General features: G+C 44.2%; 1 protein-coding gene across 1 annotated transcript in view; it reads left to right on the top strand.

Moving 5' to 3' along the window:
- The window catches only part of PCDH15 (protocadherin related 15), a 369,222-nt gene extending 357,233 nt beyond the window's left edge, over nt 1–11,989 (top strand). The window contains exons 33-38 of the mRNA XM_041404901.1: nt 3,685–3,706; nt 5,051–5,089; nt 5,787–5,860; nt 6,929–7,061; nt 8,140–9,579; nt 11,438–11,989. Coding sequence (XP_041260835.1) covers nt 3,685–3,706; nt 5,051–5,089; nt 5,787–5,860; nt 6,929–7,061; nt 8,140–9,579; nt 11,438–11,989 — 2,260 coding nt within the window. The remainder of the gene's footprint in view (nt 1–3,684; nt 3,707–5,050; nt 5,090–5,786; nt 5,861–6,928; nt 7,062–8,139; nt 9,580–11,437) is intronic.
- The last annotated feature ends 3,228 nt before the right edge of the window (nt 11,990–15,217 follow it).

Raw genomic sequence — 15,217 nt, 5'->3', positions numbered from 1 at the left:
AGTAAAAGCAGTTTGGGCATTTAAATGTTTGGTTCAACTTGCAAGTTTCCTTTCAGTCCTTTGCCAAAATCTAAAAAGTTCAATATGGCAACTTTGAAAAACCATCTTGGGAAAGGCAGATATTGCCTAATGAAGCAAAATGAAAACTTCTGTTCACTATTAATGCTGTAATTCTGAGCAAAAAGGTAATTAATTCTTTATCAGACTGTTTATCATTTCCATGGTGCTTGGCTTTTTCTCTTTTCTCCTGTTTGTTTTTTTTTGGTTTTTTTTTGGTTTTTTGTTTTTGTTTTTGAAGCCTGCAGTTAGAACATGTGTGGATGCTTCAGTCAAAAGCTGCTCAAGGTAGTTTCTCTTTGTTTGTCCCAGTGCCAAACTCCATGAACTCCATCCCACAAGTTTTGCTGATCCATTAGAATTTTCCAAATTTACTTAAAACCCCTGTTGGGATAGGTTGTAGGATCAAGGTAGGTGTAGGAGTAGCTAAATGTGTGAGGGGATGGATTATGATTATCCTATTGTCCTATTTTTGCTGTAACAGAATCTGTGTCATTTATGAGATGTGCGCTTTTTTGATGCTCAGTTCTCCAAAGGTGGCACAACTGCAATGTTTTAATCATATCCCCAAAGCTCAGCACATATTAGGTAGAGAATTTTTAGGGTAGAAGAGCCAGAGTGGGAATATGATTTAAATGTTCCCTTCTGTGTCCCGGCCATGCGCCTGGTGAGGGGACAGTGGGAAGAGGGCAGAGATGGGCACAAAAAATTATTGGGCTGCTCACGTTCAGGCTGGATCAACCCCAAAGACAGAAATTTAAATTTAAGCACCCAAGTCCCACATTAGAGCTTGTAAACAGCTGCTGTCCTGCAGATCTTTACATCCCCAGTGAGATATAACACGAATTGGACCTGATTTTGTGGTGTGTAAGGTCACATAGCAAAAGTGGAGGTGTTCAGTCATTCACAGCATAAACTCCCATGGTTCCATTTGGCTACAACTGATTGGGATGTTCCTTAAGCAGGAGTGGACATCACACAGAAATTTCACTTTGGATATTTAACTTCATCATTTCAGAACGGTGCGGGAGGGGGTCATGACAATCAGCTCTTCTCTGATGAGGAACATTTACTTTCTCATTCTGGAAATCTTTATGAAGTTGAAAACTCTACAAAACTGGATTTATTTTGTCTGGATATAATGCAATCTTTGTACTCCTGCTGCATTTTTTTCATAGCCTTTGTATAGAAGATTACTCTGTTAGACTGGGAAAGAAGCTGTACCAGGAAATTCAGTCCCATTGAGATGTCTGGGTGGTGCAGGGGAAATTGTTTTAAACCAGAAGAGAGATTTAGATGGCATATTGGGAAAGAATTGTTCCCTGGCAGGGTGGAGAGGCCCTGGCACAGGGTGCCCACAGAAGCTGTGGCTGCCCCTGGATTCCAAGGCCAGGCTGGACATTGGGGCTTGGAGCAGACTGGGATGGTGGAAACTGGGTGAAGGTGGAAGAGGATGAGCATAAAGGTCCTTTCCAACCCAAACAATTCCATGGTGCTGCAGTTCTGCAGTGCTACAAAGCATTAGATCCAGTATAGGAGTTGGTAGCAAGGTGAACATCTGTAATAATTTATATTTATATATAATTTAGTCCTCCCAGGTTGTCTGATTTGGTCAGTTGGGATCCTCTGTGACCCTGGATGTATCTCTCATCCTTTCATCATCACCTTGACGGGGCCAAATCCTGCTGAACAGGAGCAGAGATGGCATCAGTGGAGAGCTCTTCCACGCAAAGCTGGAATTGAACCACAGTGTTATCATTACTCATCCTCCTTCCCAATTTGTCCTCAGTTCCAGCTCTGAACTGCAGGAAAATCTTCATTTTAGGAGCCAGGGCAAACTGCTAAGTAGTTGTTCCCTCTGAGGAGTATCTGTAGTATTTGGGAATTGGGATGATTTTGGTTTTGATATGAAAAGAGATTTAAGTTATGGAAGAGCAGACACCTGCTGGGGTGCCAGGAAATGCTGCTTTAGGCAAATCCCAGTTCCTCTAACCTCTTTTAGCAGGGAAAGGGTGGCACATCTTGTCCACGTGACTTCATTCTGGCTTTGTCTCTCCCCTCAAGTACCAGCTCCCTGCTCTGGCTGTCCTGTTACCCCACATCCTCACAGGCTCCATGGCCTCGCTTCCCATTCCACACAGAAGATTCCCAGACTGCAGTGAAGTCTGGCTGACAGCATTTCCCAGAAGTAATCCCTCCCTCTGTGGAGAGCTCTAATTCCTTCCTGGAAACAAATGATGTTGTCCTGACCTTTGTCTTTGTGCCAGAATAGATCCTTGTGCTGTAGTGAATGAATGGGTATTTTATGTCTTTTAGGGACTTTTTGTTCCTTCTAATCATGGCCACACAAAACTATTCAAGAAGTATCAGCAAAACTCAGCATGGTGCTATTTTTATGAAAGTTGAATTCCAAATTTAATTAGAATTACTCATATTATGCCTTTAATCTGCAATATAGTGCAATTAAGAGTAATAGACTTCCTTCTCCTCAGACCTCCTTTATCTGAAGATTGTAGTAGGCGATATGGAAACTAAATCCAGCACTCCTTGAGTGGGCTTTGAAAAGTCACAGATCATCTTTGGATGATAAATCTTCATTTCAGCTGGCCATGAGGTTTATATTATATAGGAGACAGCATTAATTCAGTGCTGATAATCAATTCCATGTGCTGAATATTAATAGGAAGATTTAGAGATGGGTATATTAAAGAATTAAAAGGATTTCTCTGGTCTTTATTATTTATTTAGTGTAATTAAAGACTTCTCCATGACTGCTGGCTGCGTCCTAGGTTAAGCCTAACCTAATTTTGAGCATTTACCCTTTCCTTCTTAAAAACCATAATAAAAATAATCCAGACTTATCCTTAAGAAAAATTCCAAGGCCTAAATTTTTGTTCCCTAGTTTTGCCGAAACCATTTCAATTTTCAGGGACAAAATGTGAAAATAGAGAACTTGACAGACATAAATGCACTGGTCATGTCCAGGAATGGCTCCAAGAAAATTAATTAAACCAACAATAAATTCCCCATAAGATCAGAAGCACAAAGTCTGTGGCAAAATAACTGCAGATACCAAAAATAAGGGATCTACCTCCCCCCCCCCCCCCCCCCACTGGGCAAATGTTAGGAAAGGTGTAATTGGAATGATAATGTTGGTACGAGAAATTAGTAATACAAGCTCCAGGGTAATTCCTGATGGATACAGAAAGTCCAGGAGTAGAAGTTGTTTCACTGCTTGAGCAGACATGAGGGAACAGGGTTCCTCTGTGGATGGTGGCACAGCAGGGAGGGGATGGGACGGGCCTCTCCCAGTCCCCCTTTCCCTGTGCTGAGTCTCTCTGGATGCTCTGGCTCTTGAGGTTTGGGGATTTCTCCTCATCCATTCACAATCTAAAGCAAGAAAATATCCCAAAGCATCTCCAGCCTTTACCATTGCAACAATCCCTGTGTCCAGAGCAAACCCAAAGAAAAACATATTTGGTATTAGAGATATGTATTTCTTTCCATACTAGCTATATTTCTAATTACATTCTCTTTCACCTCTCTCCAGCAAGAATAGTAATGGGCATCTTTGTGCAGGCTCACAGCATTATACTAATTTATTTCTTATCTTTTTCTGACTTCTAGGCGAGGATATGCACAGCAAGAGGTAAGGCCAGTGCCCAATTACCTTTCAAATATTGATTGTACCAATGTGCTTTTCCCACGCAGCCCAAGAGTGTGGGCAGCAGGGGAGTGCTCTTGTGAGAGGCCACCTGGAATTCTCTGCACAGTTCTGGTTCTCCCAAAATAAGAAGAGCATGGAATTGTTGGAGCAGGTCCAGAGGAGGCCATGGAGATGCTGAGGGGTCTGGAGTACCTTCCCTCTGGAGCCAGGCTGGAGAAGGGGAGGGTGTGTGGAGACCTCACGGCTCCTTCCAGGGCCTGAAGGGACACAGGGAAGCTGGAGAGGGACCCTGCAACAGGAACTGGAGTGCCAGGACACAGGGATTGGGTTCAGACTGACACAGGGGAAATTTAGGGGGGATATTGGGAATTAGGAATTGTTCCCTGGCAGGGTGGGCAGGCCCTGGCACAGGGTGCCCAGAGCAGCTGTGGCTGCCCCTGGATCCCTGGCAGTGCCCAATGGCAGGCTGTACATTGGGGCTTGGAGCACTCTGGGACAGTGGAAGGTGTCCCTGCCCATGGCAGGGGGTGGGATTAGCTGAGCTTTAAGTTCCCTCCCAGCCCAAACCACTCTGGGCTTGTGTGTTGTGGAACTCCTGGCTACTGAGTGCTTTAGAGACCAGAAATGGAAAGTGATTTGTGTAGTTTATGAGCCATAGATCCCCTGAGGACTGAGATCCATTGTGGCAGGAGTGTGACCTCCAGGCTCAGAGATTGCTGCTTAAGGAGTTGCCAGAAGGAGCTTCCCAGGGAATTCCCTCCATGCCTGATGTGTTTTCCAATGTCACAGCCAATCACCTGCCAGGCAGGAATGGGGCTCCACAGACCTCCCCTGCAGCTCTGTGAGCTCTGCTGCTCCTGCAGTATCATTTTCTCCCAAAGTGAGTAACAGGGAGTAGAGTTTCCTTCAGTACAATATCATTTGATATTCCGAAAGTTCTCCAAAACACATTTCTATCACAAATGTTGGTATTTACTGATTTTTTTCCTCTCTTTGCACAGATGGTTTGTGTCTCTTAATTTAAATACAGAGCTTAGTTCTCTTGGCCTCTGGTAGAAGTTTTTGAGTTAAGTATATTTGTCAGACAATCACCACAAAAACTGGGAAGTTGATTTTGTATTTAGGCAAAATAAATGGTGTACTGTGAAAGGATTTTACTGCATCAGGTGCTCCATGTTCTCACAGGGTATGGAAGTCTCCAGCTGCCTGCCTTAAAAAAGTTCCAGAGGACCTGTGGTTTCAGCATTTATTGCTAATCTTAGACACCAATCACCTGCACTTTAATTGTTGCTGCCTAATTAACCACTTTCTCATTTTCTTTTGTAGCAACAGCAGTTGCTGAGACCTTCTCTTCTCAGACCAGAGGTACAGCCATTTTTCATTTCTTAATTGTTCTATAAGTTTTGAAATGGTTTTTACATCATTTTCTAATAAGAACTTGTCTGTGTCAGGTAATTTTTTCCCCCTGGCTCTTAGATAAAAAGCAAATTTCTGGCATTGTAAGTCCAGTTATGTTATTTTAATTAAATACCTTAAGTTTACTGCATCTTGGTACTTCCAAGACCAGGCTGGGTGGGGCTTGGAGCAACCTGGGATAGTGGAAGATGGGAATGGATGGGCTCCAAGGTCTCTTCCAAACCACTCAGGGATCTGTGATTTTCCCCATGAGCATCTTTCAGTGGCTCCCACTGGCTTCATCCCACAGTTTCAGATTTCCCAACAGAATGATTCCATTGCTCTCCAACTGCTGATTTTTTCCTGGTGTCAGTCAGCTGCTGATGGATTACTGCAGCTGGAGCTGAGCTGAGCAGTGGGTGCTGGAAGCTTTAGCACCTTGCTGTGCAGTGCAATTGCAAATCTTTCTATTTCCAATCTTTTAGGCCCAAAATTGTTTCCAGAATAAGCAATAAGAGCAAATGTGAGACGTTGGTATTTTTGTGCTACAGGATGGGGATCATTTCTGCAGTCAGAAGTAATTACATGATAAAGAATAATAAAATCAGTAATTACATTTGGGCCTTTTCCACACTCTTTGCATTCAATCAGTGTTTCTCTTTTCCAGGAGTTGAGTATGGAGTCTGGAATTGATCCAGGGCAGGAATACTATGGTCAGGATTACTACAGTTATGAGCACGGGTATAGTTCCATTTTTCCTCTTTATTTCTGAAAGTGCTGCTTTTCCAGGCTGGTGATGTTTATTATTCCAGCAGTTAATCATGGGACTTCCCTTCACCTAAGGATTACTTTAATCTTTGTGTCCACAAAGGCGTGAACCAACAACAAAACTCTTTTCAGAGGTTACGGGGGTGTGTGATAACTCCCTGCTTCTTCAGGGATGTCATTATTCCACTTACAGAGTGCACATCCTGTCCCTCATGCTGGGTTTGTACCCTTAGTGTGTGTATTTCTGCTCCTGGGAGATTAATTTCCATCACCTCCTCCCCTCATGTGTTAAGGGATTAATCTTTTCTTCTCCCAGTTTCCAGCCAGCTGCTGGTCTTTTAAATTTCCCTCAAAAAACCCATCCTACCTCGTAGCCTTTTAAATTTTCTTCAAGAAACCCCACCCTTCCTGGTGGCCTTTTGAATTTCCCTCAAAAAATCCCATTCTGCCTGGTGGCCTTTTAAATTTCCCTCAAAAAAACCCTCCTGCCTTGTGGCATTTAAATTTCCCTCAGAAAACCCTACCCTGCCAGGTGGCCTTTTGAATTTCCCTCAAGAAACTCCATCCTGCCTTGTAGCCTTTTAAATTTTCCTCTAAAAACCCCATCCCGCCTTATGGCTTTTTAAACTTCGCTCAAGAAGCCCCATCCTTCCATGTTCTGATAAAGCCCATGGGACTGCATTGGCTTTTCAGGAATTGCTGGTATTCTCCAGAACTGATCCCAGGGCAGGTGCTCTTTCATGCCGTGATTATTAAGAAAGATCCCCCAAAAAAGCAGGTGTATTGGAGGAAGCTTGATGCACTTGGAGAGGTTTTGACTGATCCAGTAGACCCCAAAATTCAGGTTATCCTGAGGGGGCTTGTGGCTGTTGGAACAGAAGTATATCTGGGATTTGGTTGCCGCTAAGGAAGAAAAGGAGGGAGGAAAACAAGGAAAGCCATTCCCATCGCTCTGGATGTGCACAAGTGCAGTGCTGGCTGTGTGGTGAGAGGTGTGAGCATATCTGGGCCCGTCCTGAGGAGCTGTGGTGTCCCTGGCAGGTACGAGCTGCCGCAGTACGGGAGCCGCCGGCGCCTGCTGTCCCCGTCAGGAATGTACGACGAGTACGGCGAGGTCGTGGTGGAGAGCGACGGTGGCTACTACTACAGTCCCCATGGGCCAGCAGCTGAGGAGGTAAGGAACAAACTCTGGAGGGCTCATTCTGTCTCTTTAACAACTTGAAGGGCCACCAAACCTCATCAGTTGTATGCTGGAATTGATTGGAATTAGGTTTTGTATAGATCAGTGTTAAGCATTGTTGGCCGCGTAAAGTTTGTCAGCATTAAATTCCTTTTGTTTTCTAGGCACAAAAAAGAATTGCTGAGTTTTTGTTAGTATCCACATCTGGTTTTAGTTCAAAGAAAATCCACTTAGACTTAGGTAAATCCATTTTATATCATTACCAAATAAAGAAATCTTCCAGTATTTGTAGGGGCCTACAAGGAAGTTGGAGGAGGACTCTTCAGCAGGAACTGGGGTGACAGGAAAAGAAGAATGGCTAAAGACTGAAAAAGGGAAAATTTACCTTGGATATTGGGAATTAGGAATTGTTCCCTGGCAGTGTGGGCAGGCCCTGGCACAGGGTGCCCAGAGCAGCTGTGGCTGCCCCTGGATCCCTGGAAGTGTCCAAGGCCAGGTTGGACAGGGCTTGGAGCAGCCTGGGATACCGGAAAGTGCCCCTGTCCATGGCAGGGGGTGGCACTGGATGGGCTTCAAGGTCCCTTCCAACTAAAAGCACTCCTGGACTCTAAAAGTCTATTACTAATATTCTTCCTATAAATTATGACTTTGCACTGAGAAAAGCAGTACCTAAATTCATTTGTCATGAAGTTCACAGTGAAATATAAAAAAATTTTTAAATGTCAGCAGCAATCAGAAAAAAGTTGATGTAAATGTTTCTTTTGAGAAAAAAGTCCAATTGTCATAAGTGACAGATCTTAATCTATTATTAACTGAGAAGACAGAAGATTTCAGTGTTTTCCCCATTGCAGAGTAAGGTAGTTGTGCATTTCCAGCCTATGCTAGAACTTTCTAAAACTCTAAAATTCCCAAACATTTCCCATAACTTTGTTAATAAAACTGTTCTAAAACAGGTAAATTCATTTTGATGCTGGGAAATAAATGTTGCATCTTCTCCCACCCTATTTTAAGGTACAGGTTTTCACAATAACTCTCTTTCAAGTGGTAATCAATTAATTTTCATAATTTGCAGGGCATGATTCCAGTCAGAGGCCCTCCCAGCAGAGGTATAAGCCAGGCAGCAGGGCCTCAAATGGAAGGGGGACCTGTAGGTGTTGGGATGGACCTCAGCCGTGGTCCTGGAAGAGGATTTAGGAGCAGCCAGGGAAAAAGGAGGCTAAAGGGAGTGATGCATTTAAGTCGCGTGGCAGTCAGTGCCCACAAACCGGTAGGAAGAGCTGAGTCTGCCCATTCCCGGTGGAAGAAAGCAAAGATATTCCCAATGATCCTGCAGAAGGTGAAAGGTAGGAAAGATTCCAGCTATGCCAAGCTGCTGTCAGCTCGCCAAGCGGACGGGGACAAACCCATGATGATCAGGGGAAGCTACTTCCAGAAATCCACGGATGACAGGCCCTCCATGAGAAAACTAAACCACGTGTTGAAGCGCATCAGCGTCTCCAAGAAATTCCAGGAGGGCCTCGGCAAGGATTTGGCACGGGGAGAGGAAGGGTCTGAAAGGGATGAAGCCAAGTCGGGAGTTTCAATCAGTATCACGGCAGAGAGTGAGCAGGAGGACAGCGACCATGAGAAGAGGAAGAAGAGGAGGAGGCGCACCTCGGATGAGTCCTCTGAGAAAAGCAGCAGCTCCGGCTCCGAGTCGGAAGACAAAGACTACTTGAAAATAACCCTGGATCAGGATGAGGCCACGGAAAGCACGGTGGACTCAGATGAGGAAACTGGGGATGTGGGGGATTCCGATGAGGACTCTGAATCCAGCTCCAGCAGTGAGTCGGAGGAGGACTCGTCGGAAGAGGACGATGATGAGGAAGACTCTGAGAGCGATGAGGATAGCAGCCTGTCCAAGAGCTCATCCACACGGAGCTCCTACAGCAGGTCAGGGACCAGTGAGTCCAGCAGCAGGAGAAGCACAGATATGTCCAGTGTGAAAAGCAGGGCAGGCAGCTCCCGTGGCAAACGCTCCAGCCAGAAATCCGTGAGCTCCACTGCCTCAGGTAGCGACAGGGACACGAGCTACAAGAAAACCTCAGGATCCAGCTACAAGAGCAAAACCTCCTCTGCCAGTGTGGAAATAGAGGATACCATAGAAGAGGTGTCAGAAGAAGAGGAAGAGGCAGAGGAGACAGCAGATAGCTCAAACAAGGCGGTTTCTAAAACTGCCAATGCAAAAGCTGCTGCTGCTGGAGGGGCGGGCAAGGGAGGACAATCAGCTGCTCCTGGTGAGGACAGCGAGGAGGAAAGTGAAGACGAGGTTGATCCAGAGGACAGTGACAGGGAGGACACTGCCAGTAAGAATGAGTCTTCTTGCCTAGACAGTGAAATCAGTGCGACTTCCAAAGGTACCACAGGGACAAAAAGCTCAGGTAGTGCCACGTCCGGGAAAACTGCCACGTCCCCTGAGACTGAGACTCAGAGCTCTGACACCAACAGGAAAGGAATGAAAACAAGGAAAAAGGTGTCCCAGGAAAGCAGCCAGTCCCAGTCAGATGAGCCCCTGGGTACTGGAGTTACGGAGTCAGAAGCCACGGGTGATTCCACCTCCTTTTAAAGAGGAGTGACAGTAGGTGATGGTTTGCAGTGAGGAGTGGCTTTGTTTGCTGTGCCTTCTGTGTGGTCTTTCCTAAGCAATGCTGACAGGCTGGAGACAGCCAAAAGGAAAGGGTAAAGTGTATTGATCCAGCATTTCACTGTCTTTGGGAGAAAACTCTGGAAAACCAAACTAATTCCAGCCCTGTGGATATATATATAAAAATATACATATATATATATGTACACAAACTATAGATATACTCAGTCATAACTACAGAAAGTTTTGTTTTCATGGCACAATGAAACATGGGATTTAGGGAAGAATGGCAATGATGATGAGGAGGAGGATGTAAAGATTTTAAAGTCATCCATGATTATCAGGATGTAAAGATTTAAAAACCATCTATGTTTTCATCTTATATGTTAATATTGTGTCAATAGATTTGCTAATCTTCAGGTGAGTTCTCTGCTGTCAAGGTCAGCTCTGTTTGCAGGGAGGACAAGTGGAATTGCAGGAAAATAACATTCCCAAAACTACAGGGGATAACTGGAAAAGCTGGGATTGGGCTGTTTCTGTATCACAGGATTCAGGTTGCAAACACCAGTGATGCACAAGCCAGGAATGCTGAGGCAAGCTGGGTCAAGAAAGGAAATGGATTACATTTCCCACCTTCTGCCTTTCGTCCCTATCACAGTACAGTGGTTTTATTTTATTTTATTTTATTTTATTTTATTTTATTTTATTTCATTTCATTTCATTTCATTTCATTTCATTTCATTTTATTTATTTTTTATTCAAGCATCCCTTTGAACTCAATCCATGGTCACTTACCTGCCCCTTTGTGTCCCCACACAGCACAGCGTCACAGCTGCACACAATGTTTTCATGTAAATCCCACTTAAACTAAGCAGGAATAGATCCACTGGAATATATCCATGTGAAGAACATTGTCAGTTTTTGTCAGGAAAACAAAATAGGCATCGAAGTAATTTTTAGCAAGTGTAACTTCTCAAAATCTGAAGAGTAATCACCTATTTGTACCTTGCATGATTTTCTTTCTTGAAAAACTGGTTTTCTCATGTTCCTGTGTGTGTTTTGCAGTGGGGGTTAACTGTGATGGCACCTTAGTGTTTGAATTATTCATTCAAGAAGAGTAATAGCTCTTTTCAGTGTGCTGCAAGGAGGCATTTATTTTTAAAAGACCAATTATAAATTATAATAACTAGTGGGGGTTATGTGCTCACCATAGAGCAATCACTGCTACTACAGAGTCACAGCAACGTGGAAATTGTTTGCATTAATTCTTTGAAGAAATATTTAAGTTATGTAAACCTAAAGCCTGTTTTCTCCACCATCTTCCTGAGCGTTTTCACTGATCCCACCTGTCTGGAACAGTCACAAAGCCTTACATGGAGCTGTTCTTTTTGTAACCAGCCAGTTTTGCCAGCACCATGCCTAAGATTTTCCCTGGTATATGTCCTAGGATTTTCTCTGCTGGATGTGTGATGCACACAAAGCAGAGCTGGCCAGTGCATGGAATTCACAATGCAAGGGAAGAAAACTTCCCAGGCCTTCCTAGAATTTACACCTTGGAGTAGTTTCTTAAAGGTATCTCTCATACAGCAGCTTCCTCCTCAGGGCCCTCCCGTTTCTGCGCACATCCCAAGGGGAAAGGTGCAAAATTAATAGAAATTCATGAGAGTCATTAATCAATGAACAGAAAGGGCAGGGAGATGTAAAACACTGCTAGGTTGCCCTGACATTTATTTTTGTTATCCAACAGTGGGCCAAAAAGAAGAGGATCAAGTTGGTGGTGGACCCGGAGTACGAGACCAGCTCCACGGGCGAGGAGAGCGCTCCCGACTCCAGCCAGAGGAACCGGCTGAGCAACCCCGCCTTCCAACCCAACGGCAGCAGCAACATCTACGTGGCCCAGAACGGCTCCGTGGTCCGCACCCGCCGTGCCTGCCTGGGCAACAACTTAAAAGTCACATCCCCAGTGAGGCTGGGGAAGCAGTTCAAGAAACTGGACAAGCTGGCGGTGACACACGAGGAGAGCGTCCCGCTCAACACGTTGTCCAAGGGACCATCCCCCAGTGACAAAATGAACTCCAGGCCATGCAGTGTCTCCTTTTCCTCTACTATAGGGGCCGAAAGTGTAGTGACAAAGGTTGGGGCGGCCAAACTGAAAAGCACAGATGAGCAGGAATCGGTTGTTGACCACGAGGAAGTCAAGGAGCCCTTGGAGTCGCACAGTGAACACACACAGTCCGATGAGGAGGAGCTCTGGATGGGCCCTTGGAACAACCTCCACATACCAATGACAAAACTGTGATTTTAGTTGATTTTTTTTTTTTTATTTTGGTTTTTACTTCGGTTTATAATAAACTGCGCTTTTTATTGTCACCCAGGGGCAGACGTACGGAGTTTGTATGGTGCACATCCGTTGTCCATGACAAACGGCACGCTTTAAAATTCCCAGACAAAATGTGCACTCACATTTGGACCAATCCATTGTCCTCCCCGGTTTTGACAGGCTCCCATTTCACTAAACACTACTTGGTTTCAATTAATGAGTTCTTTTTGGATCTGGAGTTCTTGTTTAATAAACAGTAAACTACTAATAAATGCACAGCCCCCATTGGTTTAACCCTCCAGACAGTTCTATACCTGCCTGGCTTTGTTTTCCTGTATAGTACTTGTGGCTCTACTGTCTAGATTTGGGAATTGTCTGTTTATGTTCAAGATTGATATCCAGAGCTCTGCCTTCTGACCTCAGAGTAATAAATTAAAAATAAACCCAACCAAGTCAATGGAGCAAATCCTCGGTTGCTGCTGGAATTTGAGTCCCAGTTCCAAAGTCAGAGCAATTTATGCAAACAGCGCCCAGCTGGCAAAGTTATGGAATCAAAGTTCCTGGGATTACAGCACTGCCACTTAGAAAAGTGCAGGAGAAGCTGAAATAAGATAAAAATTGCAAAAGAGGAAGGCAGTGTGTAGCAATTAATCTTATTCAGAGCTACCTGGCCATGGTTTGTTCATTTTCTTTTGTAAATTAGCTCGTTCCAATTTTCTTCTCTGGTCAATTTTTCATCTTTTCATCTCTTCCCACATCAGTTCTGTTTGCTTCTTTTCATGGTCTTTAGCTCCAGCTTTTGTGCTTTATCAGTAATTGTCATCCTATGGCTGTATTCGTCTGGAATAAAGCAGGATGATCCATGAGCCTGTGATAGTGGGAGGCACTAAAGAGGAGTTAATGGGAAGAGGATGGATCCATTTCCAAGCCCAGCTGGCTGGTGGGTTAAGCAGTGCCATCGCCATTCCGCTTTGGTAATTGAACACAAATGTGCTGAAAAGACAAATGGATCCCACAGGGAAGAGGAGAAAAAGGGAATATTTTATGAGGTCAACGTGCACAGACAGATCTGGGAAGGGCAAAGAGTCTCAGGACACACACACAGAGTTGTTTCCAAAACTTTTAGTTCCTATTAGCTGTGAAATATATGACATAAATTCAGGTAAACAGTTACAATTTCTGGTTTTACCAGAAAAATAGTTTTGAGTGTGTTGTCACAGCTTGGGCAGGGAGCTGAGAATTTTCACTGTTTGGTGTCACCAACACCCAAAAAAGACAAAGAAAAGTGGTTTTCTCAAGTATGAAGCAGCAAAAGAAAAAAAGCAGAACCACATTCACATGAGAAAAGTGTCCTCTTGTGTTATGCAAACTTTTTTGGGGTAAAACCAAACCAATTGTGAGAGCAACCTGGATTCCTCTGCAAAGACTGGAAGAGCCAACAGATAAAAGTGTAATTATCAAGGAAGAGACTGGCACCACCATTCTCTTCCCTTTCAGCTGCTGAGGCTCACCACCTGGTCTTGGTGAGGACGGATCTGCTCTGGCAGTAAAAGGACTTTGTGCTGCTGTGGCTGTTTTGGGTTTCCCTTTGCCCAGGTTCTCCCCCAGCAGATCCCTGGGAATGTTTGTCTTTGGGAGCTGTCTGCATGTGGTGTCGATGTGACTTCTCTGTCCAATACCTCCTTCTCAAGCTGAGGTTTCTGACCAAATATTTTGAGCAATGGTGCTTGTTTTCAGGCAAGAGAAATGCACTGTAGCCTCTCACACGTGGGGAAAACAATCCCACCAGATGTTTCTTTGCCCTAATTCCTTTTTCTTGGCATATTTGCACTTGGGACCGGTGCTAAAACAGCTGTTTGGAGTTAAGCTGGAGGCTGGACATACAGATAAGACTGATGGAAGAAAGAAAAAAAAAATCTATTCTTTGAAATAACGAGTAAAATGTTATATTTTAATCCTGTTTAAGACACTGTTATTATTTCACTGCCTCACTTTTATTGCAAGGTCTATCAGTTCTGTTCCTTATATTCTCGAGGGTCGTGTGCTTTTTAGATGAACATTTTCTCCCAATTTTCTGAGGGAAAACAGAAGTTGTTTATTTCTAAAATAACTACAGCATCTGTAGCTCTGGGGCTGGACACTGGTGGTCAGTAGTGATGTCCCTACTTATCCAAGGGAAACTCCATCCCCACTGCTCCTTTGTGCTGTCCAGGTGCTCAGAGCTTCTCCCACAATGCAGAGAGATCAGAATTCCCACTTTTTTTCCCAGCAATGGGGGCTGTGTTATCTAAAATTGACTCAATTTTAGCTAAACTTTTAAAATTGGGAATACTGTGAGGAAATCTTTCTCAGGTGTACAAAATTTGGGGGTGTGGGGGATATTTTTTTTCCCTTTTATTTTCTGGGGTTGTCATCCTATCAGTTAATACAGAATTCCAAACTTTGCCTCTTGGGGATGCCATGCCATGAATAACTCTGAATTTTAGGCTGTGAGCAGGTGCTCGCAGCCACAACCAACAGCAGGAACCTCACAGATTGAGCCAGTTAAAAAAAAAAATTTTAAAAAATCCCTTTTATTTCCCTTTGGGAAGTGAGGCATTAGCCCAGCTTTGGATACAGGGAGTAGAATTCTAGATCTGTGCCTTGGGATGTAATTTACAGCTGTTTAAGCACTGAAATTTGTCGGGCTGAGGCAAGGCACGAGCAGCTTCCCCTGAGTGGCAGAAGTACTCGCTGCTGGATCAAGGTGATAATCACCCCTCCTGCCACTGATTTAATTCCTGCACTCCTCCAAGCAGGATTTTGTGGCTTAGCACAGCATCTGGTACAGTTTCAGACCAGGAAAGATCCAAATGAGAAATTCTGGGGTTGTGGCAGGGCAGTGTAATTCCCACTGGGAGGGGAAAAGGAAAGCAAGGTGGAAAATGGAACTATTTCTATTTTCTCCCTTGTTTAAGTATTTACTACTTAGGACTATTAAAAAAGGCCCACAAATCTGTCAGGGATCTATTGGGAAATCAAATATTAATATTAAATGTGTTTGTATTAATGGTGGGGAGTCCCTGCACCCAGGATTTGGAGCGAGGGAAAGGACAGCATGGTCGTGGTGGGTTACAAGTGTCTGGCAGAAATGCCCCAGCACAGTCACTCAGCATCCTCCCATCACAGCCTGAATCCTTCCAGAACCTGGAAAACAGTCAGCAAAAT

Source organism: Onychostruthus taczanowskii, unplaced genomic scaffold (assembly GCF_017590055.1).
Source record: "Onychostruthus taczanowskii isolate IOZ18803 unplaced genomic scaffold, ASM1759005v1 scaffold22, whole genome shotgun sequence".
In the NCBI taxonomy this organism is placed as follows: domain Eukaryota; kingdom Metazoa; phylum Chordata; class Aves; order Passeriformes; family Passeridae; genus Onychostruthus; species Onychostruthus taczanowskii.
The sequence above is the reverse complement of the archived record's forward strand: the minus strand, read 5'-3'. Positions and strand labels throughout refer to the sequence as shown.